The sequence below is a fragment of the Triticum aestivum genome, chromosome 4A (assembly GCF_018294505.1).
Source record: "Triticum aestivum cultivar Chinese Spring chromosome 4A, IWGSC CS RefSeq v2.1, whole genome shotgun sequence".
NCBI classification, from domain to species: Eukaryota; Viridiplantae; Streptophyta; class Magnoliopsida; order Poales; family Poaceae; genus Triticum; species Triticum aestivum.
Window position 1 is genome coordinate 46,552,341 of NC_057803.1, and position 9,288 is coordinate 46,561,628.

General features: G+C 44.4%; 1 protein-coding gene and 1 pseudogene across 2 annotated transcripts; one reads left to right on the top strand and one right to left on the bottom strand.

Moving 5' to 3' along the window:
• The first annotated feature begins 803 nt into the window (after positions 1-803).
• On the top strand, positions 804-4,014 carry LOC123085060 (SNAP25 homologous protein SNAP33). 2 transcript variants are annotated; one of them, XM_044506632.1, is made up of 6 exons: positions 804-1,154; positions 2,207-2,582; positions 2,949-3,039; positions 3,115-3,239; positions 3,322-3,419; positions 3,521-4,014. In XM_044506632.1, the coding sequence occupies exons 2-6, from the start codon at positions 2,247-2,249 to the stop codon at positions 3,618-3,620; spliced, it is 750 nt and encodes a 249-aa protein (XP_044362567.1). In that variant the 5' UTR covers positions 804-1,154; positions 2,207-2,246; the 3' UTR covers positions 3,621-4,014. The 2 variants fall into 2 exon arrangements, with proteins under 2 accessions (XP_044362567.1, XP_044362566.1); XM_044506631.1 differs by having other exon boundaries at positions 805-1,149.
• Positions 4,015-7,595: 3,581 nt separating this feature from the next.
• On the bottom strand, positions 7,596-8,864 carry LOC123083723 (uncharacterized; annotated as a pseudogene).
• Positions 8,865-9,288: the final 424 nt, after the last annotated feature.

Sequence of the window (9,288 nt, forward strand, 5' to 3'; positions counted from 1 at the left end):
TTCTTACATTGAATTTTAGATGTCATGGCAAATTAAAATTTGAGGCTATGGCAAATTACTTCTACTGGACCTTGGAAAATTTACATCCATAAAAAATAGGCATAGTGTTGCCATGGTGCATTAACTTGTCAATTGTCATGGATGGCAACTTTCGCAGCTATTTTTACAATCTAGACACATCAGCCATATAATATACTTCTACAAGTTCCCCCAACTACAAAAATTTTGGTACGGAGGTAGTATGTATTTAGCTTTTCTAAGGTTGTTTTTTCTAACACACTACAAACACATATGCTCACATACACGCATCCTTATATAAGGTTGGCTATAAGATTAGTAATTCTTCTCATCTTCTCTCTATCTCTTTCTTCACATTTATTGCATCTGGCTAGGAGCATGCATATAGTTATGCTCTTATATAAGGGTCCACTCCTCTTACATTTTCACGCTTCTCTTCTTCACATAGGCAAAATTGCCATGTAAGCGGATAATAAGCCTGCTGTTTCACTTGCTCAGCATGTGATTGTGTGCGTCGTTGCAGTAATCGGTTTAGTCAAAAGAATAGCAAAGCTGAATCCCACAACAACAACAAGTGGTCAGCTTGGTAAGCTATCAACAAAAAATTACAATCACCGAATCCCACAACAACAACAAAAGAATAGGAGCTTTCCCTTAAAAAAAACAGGAGCACCTCTTTACCCGGAAAGAAAAAAGAGAGCTGAAGAGGAAAAAAAAAATCCCCACGTGAACGAGACGCTCCCAACCCAACGGTCATATTCCTCTCGTCTCGATCTCATCCGCCTCTGAAACTCCCCTTCCCTTCTAGTACTACGAGGCGGCTCCTCCCTTCTTCGATCCATCGCACAGCAGGAGGCGCCCCCTACCCGCCCCCCGCGCCAGTGTCGGGGACCAAACCCTAGCACCGCCACCCACCCGATATCTCGCCGCCGCCGTCTCTCCGCCTCGGCCCTGCCCCTCCTCGTCTCCCCTTGTCCCCACCCCCGGCCGCGCAACGCAGCATTGCCCCCGCCCCACGGAGACGAGGCGGTCAGGCAGAGCTAGGGTTCCGAGATCGGGCGGCGGAAGGCCACCGGAGAGATCTGATCCTCTCCCCCACCCTGATCCGATCCGACGACCCGGCCCAGCAAGGTGAGGTGCCGCCGCCCTCCTCCTCCTGCTCCTCCCCACTTGAGCCCGTGGTATGATTTGCTTGCGGTGAATCCGTGATCCAGTTTTTGCGGTAGCTGTCGCTCGACTTCAGATTGCGATTGGGGTACTACTGTTGTACTCCACTATTTCTATGAGAAATAGTATATGGGCTATATTTATTTTTTACTTAAGAAATGTGGATTGCTTATTTACAAGATCGTTCCGTGATGCTGTAGTCCTGAGTAACGGGCAGGGCGCCAAATGCGAACTTCACATTTGCTGTTCATGTGCCCGCTTAAATGTTTGATCGATTCGACACTTGCAGATGCCGTACATTTGATGCGACTAATTCAGAGCTTCCTTTTGTCTGGTTTGTCAACCGTTTGACAAATGATAGGCAATATTACATATTCTTTGGTGTATGAATGCAGGAAACCCAATAAAATTAATGTCAAGGGTATTTGTTTCGATGCTCTGTTAGGAATGCCACATATGTACTTCCTGAGGTTCACATTGCCTTCCCTACTGATTGAAATTTGATCTGACCTGGCTAGTTTCACAGGTTGTACATAAAGAACAGTTGGGGTTTTGTTACTGGGAAGGAGTTAATACTTATTTTTTAGAAGCTCATAATCATGATGTAGGGTTTTATGTGTATGTTTATGATAAGTTATTGTTCCTGCTTTGTGGAATTTATTGGCCTTGCATCAGAAAGAGTAGTTCAACAAGTCAGGGCTTTGTTTATTCTCAGTTACCACTCTGATTCATAATTTTCTTTATAAAATGATTACATCTGTGAGCCTAAAATTCTTTGCAACTACATCTTGGTTTACTAAACATCTGTTGGATTGGATGAGCTCATTTACAGTATGATGCTATATTTCTAATTCATAGTGATCTTTTGTATGTGCTTTTGGATGGTGACCGTTCATTGTGTATCTTCTATATGAGATCACTTTTTTAGTAAATATTTTTCTGGTCGAGACTATTAGAATACAGTCACCTCACAACTCTAACGCTTGCTGATGCTTCCCTTTTCCTTTGCTTTTCATACCAGAGATCTGCCCATTGCTCCAGTGTGTAGTGAATAAACTGAGATGTCAGTATCAATGAATATGAGGCAAAACTCAGTCAGCACTCCTATCCGTAGGACGACAAATCCCTTTGATTCTGACTCTGATTCTGAAGTGCCCTCAAGACCATCAAGGGCACAATCAGCTCCAACACAGCACACCAATCAATCTGTGCAAGAATTGGAAGATTACACTCTACGTAAAGCAGAAGAAACCTCAAGCAAAGCAAATGATTGTGTTAGGGCAGCCGAAGCTATTAGGGAAGATGCGACACAAATCCTTCTGACTTTGCATCGACAAGGTGAACAGATCACTCACACTCATCGAGTAGCGGCTGACATCGAGCACGACCTTACCATGGTAAGTTCTATGATACTGGGTAACCCAGGCATACTGAAGTTAGCTTCTGGGTACTGCTCATAAAACAGGGTTAAGATTTATAGAATTTCCATATATATTGATCCTAATTTCAGTCATCACCTCATCAAACACTAGAGATGAATAGCTTTATAATCCACTTATAAGAATAGCTCTGTGCATATTAGGGTTCTGCATCCTATTGATTAGATATTAGTGTGGAAATTTTAACTTTCTGATTCAGAGTAATTGATGTCATTTAACTTTTTGAGTGAACCTCTATGGCTACACAGGTTTAAGTTGCTGTTTGTGTTAGCAATTTTTGTCTTGTTTTGAACATTAACCGAAAAATTCTGAATGTTTCTTCAGAGTGAGAAGCTTTTGGGAAGTCTAGGAGGACTATTTTCGAAGACATGGAGGCCAAAGAGAAATCAACATATAAAAGGCCCTGTTTCACAGAGTATGGTGGTGCAGATTCTGAATAGTTTCAGAGACTATATATTTTTCCTCGGCTGATCCTTTTGGGTTATTGCAGATAGTTCTTTTAAGAGTACAACGAACCAAATGGAGCAGAGGCAGAATCTTGGTATTGGCTCAAGACCTCAACAATTTCCCAGTTCTGTACATAGTGCGCCTGCAACTGCGATGAACAAAATTAAGGTATGTCTTGTCAGTTCAGTAGAGCTATAGAAGGGACAATGGGCTAGTGTGTTCTGAAGCTTATCATTGTTTATCTTATTAGGCTGAGAAAGCAAGGCAAGACGATGCATTTGCAGACTTGAGTAACATGTTGGAAAACCTGAAGGATATGGCACTGGATATGGGTACAGAAATCGATAGGTACCACCTCTTTAAAATATTTCTTCAGTTGGGCATGGTAAAAAGATGTTACATTCACTCTGTCCTTACAATATTTGATGGAGACCATTCCTTTGCTGCAGGCAAAACAAATCACTGGATACTTTCAGCGACGACGTTGATGAGCTCAACTTCAGAGTCAAAGGTGCGAACCAACGGGGGCGTCGGTTGCTTGGGAAGTGATACCAGAGTTGGAGTCAGGCTGTGTGGAACCACTGTGCCCATGCCTTTGACAGTTAATTTTGACTATGCTGTGGAGCCTATAGTGTGTTTCTGCTGCTATATTCCTGTTTCATAACTGTTGTTTTTTTGGCAAATAGTCATATTCTTGTATTGTATTGTATTGTATTGTATTGGGGCCTATTGTACTAGTATGTTGATGTTTCCTGGTTTTTCTTGGGTTGTATGGCTACTAGGTCAGTTACTTGGTGTTACTCCACATATAGACACCACCTTTTTTGGACATATATGTTTTGCTGCTGTAATATATGTCAGAGCCAAAAGCTCCAAAGCTGTTTTCCAGATATGTGTGTTAGTGACCTGAAAATGTAACCGAGGTTGAAAATTCGATTCATCAGAACTGAAGTGCATCTTGTTACCCCATTTCGTTCAGTAGCAAATAATAGCAAAGAATCTCCGTTTCCTATAAGGCAAAAGAAAAATCGCAAAACCATTGACAGATCAACACATCTGCTCGCCATCCAGCACGCATGATCTCTCAAGTCTTCATCGACAGTCCAAGGTCCACTAGTCCGTTAATACTCATCACCTCCCTCAGGTGGACAGGCATAGTCCGATCCTCATCTTTAACTGCTTGCATTGGTACACCCTGTGGCCCGGACCTCCTGAAGGTCCACGTGTCTTTTTACTTGAGAACATGGCTGTAACATGGACCCTTGTTGAAAAATTGAGATAACCGAAACTATCACATGATCTAGAGTATAGTTTTGCAACATGTGTAACATCCGGTTGTAAAATGTCTAGTGCTTCCTAAAGTAGTCATGATCTCCACATTGTGTATTTCTATTTCGAGGGTTATTATGTTAAGGGTGTGTAAACTAGTTGAGTGATTGTGATGCTTTATCAAAATATTGGTCTATAATAGAATGACATTCACATACAAAAAATATCTTTGTTTATTATGTTATTGTAAGTTTTCTGCCACTTCTTGCAATGACCCCAGTATGTCTCCAACATACTAAAATTGCAAGAAACTAATTTTACTATGCAGCTCTCCCTCTATGTTAATGGTTTATTTTTGTATGCAATGCCAATGCATAGGAAGAGGGTTAGACATCGTTGTTATACTATCTACGTTACTTTCTGCTCTCTACTTAGATCAAGAACCTAATAAATAAAAAGAAAGAGGGAATTAAAAACATATCAAAACAGATAAGTGGTTGAAAAAATGTGACCATGGTAGAAGTAGGGGTGCGCCTTAAACTCCTTTTCATGCCCATGGAAACAATGTGAATCTTTTGTCATGAAACCTTTCCAATAAAAGTAATTATCCCTTTGTGTCACCAATGTACTGTAAAAATATTGTTGCAAGACTTATCTATTTATCTATGTAATGCTGCCATGGCAACCAAAAACGCCACCAACAGCAAAGCGTTGCCATGGCAGCGTTATTGTTTTTCTACCCGGGGGAGGTTGCCACTGGTGGGTGTGGGCTGATGCAGTTGGATGCTGTTGCGTTTTGTTGATACCAACGATTGCAACAAGGGGATCTGCCCCAACGGTGGCCACTCGGAGCTTCCCGTCGCATGAAAAAGTTTGGCGGTGAGGGGAGGCCACTAGTCACGACACTAGGCATGCAAGCGGGGGTGGTCACGACACCACACGCGGGTAGAAAAGGAGGGGCACATGACGACTGTTGTCTACAACATACATGTGGGCGACAACCCAAGGGCACACGACGACGATTACAGTCATTAGCCAGCAGTGAGGGATGCAACTACAGATGGGTGGAGCTCAAGCAGGTTGTGTCCATAGGCGAGATGCGGAAAGTAAGGAGATGTGTGAAAGGAGATGGAAGAAAACAAAGGGAACAAAACAGGCCCACATGTAGACTTGGCCACCTGGGCCAACACGGCCCGACCCCAGGGCAAAACGTGCCTAGGACACCACGGCCCCCGATGACACGTTTAGTATACATGTCATGCCAGCCTTTGTATCTCCGCCAGGCCCATGCACGACACTACAGGTAAACGGCTAGCCCCTTGACATGTTTGGACCATATGCTTAGGCCTTATGGACTGTTTTTTGGGCCATTTTGGCATGTCGGGTTGTCTTCTAGGCCATATATAAAAAGAATTCAAAAAGAAATGGGTCATAGCGTGTCATGCTGGCACGCGTGCTTAGCCTCGTGGCCCAAGAATGGCCCCAGGCGGGCGACATGTCGGGCCTGGCAGGCCACGGGTCGGGCAAGCATGCCAATGGGTTTACATGTGACCCGCGACCCAGGTGACCGGGTTTGCCGACATGTCATATGTGAAAATTAGGGTTCTGGAATATAGGCTATTGTTGGAGTTGGATGTGATATTTTGGGCTCAGAAATTGGAGCCAAAAAAAGGCTATCTTATGGGCTACAACTAGATATTGCTCTAAAGGTCCTTTTTTGCCTGGACTAACCATCCTTGTTTAAAGATCCTCCAAAAAACCATCCTTGTTTAAAGAGTGGGAACTTTGTTCAGGGATACTTTTTGTAGAAACATGACGCGTGAGGTTGTTGTAAAGCTTAGGTAGGTGCGATGTGTATGACCGATGATGTTGATTCATGTATGACATGTCATGCTAATAATTCACTCATGTTACCTAGAGATTTAAGCTAGCACACAACTTTGTTGGTGCTGAAATTTTGGGTGTGTGTGTGTGGGGGGGGGGGGGGGGGGGGGTTAAAGCACGTGAACGTAAGAATGAATCGGTAGCGTGGGGGTACGATGATGATGCCAAAATATAAAGGAGACCATGGCTTTCGGGAATTGAATTATTCTATTTGGCGCTACTTGCTCGCCAAGTGTGGAGGTTGTTGCAAGATAACTCAACATTGAGTGCAAGAGTTTTGAAGCACTTTATTTCTCATTGACTTATTTGCACTCAATTGATTTGTGGTCGCACCCTTTCCAGGCATGGCACTCTTTATGCGAGGGAAGGGGTATTCTTAAAGTAGGATTGATCAAGAGTATCGAAGATGGTCGGATGACACATGCATGTAATCATAATTGTATTTCGCAAGATTCCATGATGCGGTCAACATGTGCTATTTCTGCCCCCCCCCCCCAATGATGGTTCTTGATTTTATGAACTCATCTACCAAGGGTTGGTGAAAGTGCATTGATAATCAATTACCATTTTGGTGTTGATAGTAATAGGATTAGTGAGATATGATGTTGGTTTTGAAGTTTATCTCAAGATGTTGGAATCTCATGTGTCTATGGACTTTGGTGAACCCCTATTCGAAAAGGACAAAAAGACGGTGTTCTTCGTGTGGCTCGAAATTTTTTTCAATTTATTTTGAGTCATAAAAGAAGTCTTACTATTAAGAGGGGTTGTTATGATGAGCGAGCTGAAAAACTCATTTCAAATCAAACACATATTGCTTTCCCCCAAATATCGTGAAAGGATGCTTTTTACCAAGGTTGAAGATGTCTTAGAAGGTTGTCCGGGTGCCGGGGATTATGGACCTATGGGTGCGCAAAGTCATCAAGAAGCAACCAGTCGCCATTGTGGGCGTGTTTGGTTACATTGCCAATCCAGCCTGGCCCGACGAGCCTGGCTCTAGTGAGCCGGTTTGAGGGGATGCAGGCCAAAAAAACCAGATGCACATAGTTTGGTTGCCTGCATGCCCTAGTTGCATGAGACTACCATTTTTGACTCGGCGTTTGGTTGTCCGCATTGTATTAGGCACACATATGACATGGTGTTTGGTTGCAACCTGCATAAGGTGTTGTCACCACTTCTAACTAGTGGTGAGCTTACCACACACAATCTAAACATGTAGCGTCAGCTAGTTAAACAAATGATAGTTCATCCTAACTACTATCAAATGACAATTCAAATTATTAAGAGCCATTGGTGTTGCTGCTACCAGATCTTCCTCTTCCTCTTCTTCTGCTTCTGCTTCTTCTACTGCTGCTTCTTCTTCTTCCATCTTTTTCAAATCATGCACTGACCTCTGTTAAGCCACATTGCCTCTGCCCACTCCAACCTTTTGTTCTTCCAAGCGTCATTGTCAAATGCCTCCACACCATGGCCAGAGCTAACAACATCGTCAGGCTCGACCTCTTCCTCCTCAGGCACGTGTTTATCAAAGCCCCACTGGAGGATCCAGTTATGCAGAATGCAACAAGCAAGAAGAAGCTTAACCTGAGTGGACTATGGGTGGAATGGCTTCTGATCCAGGATCTTAAACCTATTCTTCAGAGCTCCAAATGCCCTCTCGACAGTTATTCTAAGGCCGGAGTGTCTGAAATTAAACAGCTCCTGTGCAGTCCTAGCACAGTTCCTACCAGAGAACTCGTTGAGATGGTACCTGATTTTCCTGAAGGGTGGAAGAATACCCGATCGACATGCATAACCAGCATCTCCAAAGTAGAACTTGCCGCCGGGGATGTTGATCCCATCAGATCGACTCATATTGTCACTGAGAATGTTAGCATCATGCGCTGACCCCTCCCAGCCAGTCAACACATATGTGAACTTCAGATCAAAGTCAACAGCAGCAAGCACATTCTGGCTTGTGTAGTGCTTCCTCTCCCTGTATGTTGTAGACTGTGACCTAGGAACTCTGGCAGTGACATGAGTACCATCTATTGCCCCAATGCAATCCTGAAAATGGCATCACAAACCTGTGTTAGTGCTCAATTTGAACAATACAAGCATATCAAGCCATGAAATGTGTATATTGCCAATGCTCACCTTGAAGTATGGATACCATCTTGGGCTTCTGCGATTCTTGGGTGGAGTCTGACCAAATGGTGTCCTGATCATCTCTCCTCTAAGCTCCCCAACAGCAAAAAGCATCTGCTTGAAGTACCTAGAGGTGGTCTCCATTGATCTCCTGAACGTGTTGTGAATGACCCTGAACCTCTGGTTATGGCCAACAACATGAAGGAACATGACCACTTGCTCTTCGACACTGGTGTTGATGCTATCTTGTAGCAGCCCCCTGCTCCTGGAGGTCTCGACAAGCCTGTCAAATGGTGCTCTTTTCATTCGAAGCATCCACAGAGCCTCGACGTCATTGTAGTTGTAGATGTAGTTCAGATTTTGGATCCTCTCCTGTTCCCGGAGAAATAATGGACCATAGCGGATCAAAGGTTTCCCAGCACGACGAACAACTCTCTGGTGCATGAACATGACCCATGCCTGAATCACACTAATCAGTGATGTTGCCTGGATTATCAGCCTCATTCGTGCGTCCATAACCTAGTCGACAACGACAGTTCGTTCAGTGGGAAATCGATCCTACACCTAGCCTAACGGCCTAACCACCGAGCTAACAAAGGGGGAGGGGTGCTGCTTACCGTCATCGGAGACGAGGACGACATAGGGGGACCCATGACACAGACTAGGTTGACCAGACGGTGGCCAACAACAAGGGGAGCACCAGATCCGCCGCAAACGCCGTCGCCTCTTCTGCCGCCGCCGTCTCTAGCACAGATCTGAAATCGCAACCGCCGCCGGTGGTAAGGCAGTAGGGAAGAAGGGGGGGGGGGGTAGTGGCTATGGATGAGCGAGTGAAAGGGGGTGAGGCTAGATTTGGCGCTGGGACGACGCGCCAGATTTCCATGTCCTGTCATCCCCCCTCGCCCTCGCGTCGCACCCGCCCGTGCGACCTCACGCCGCA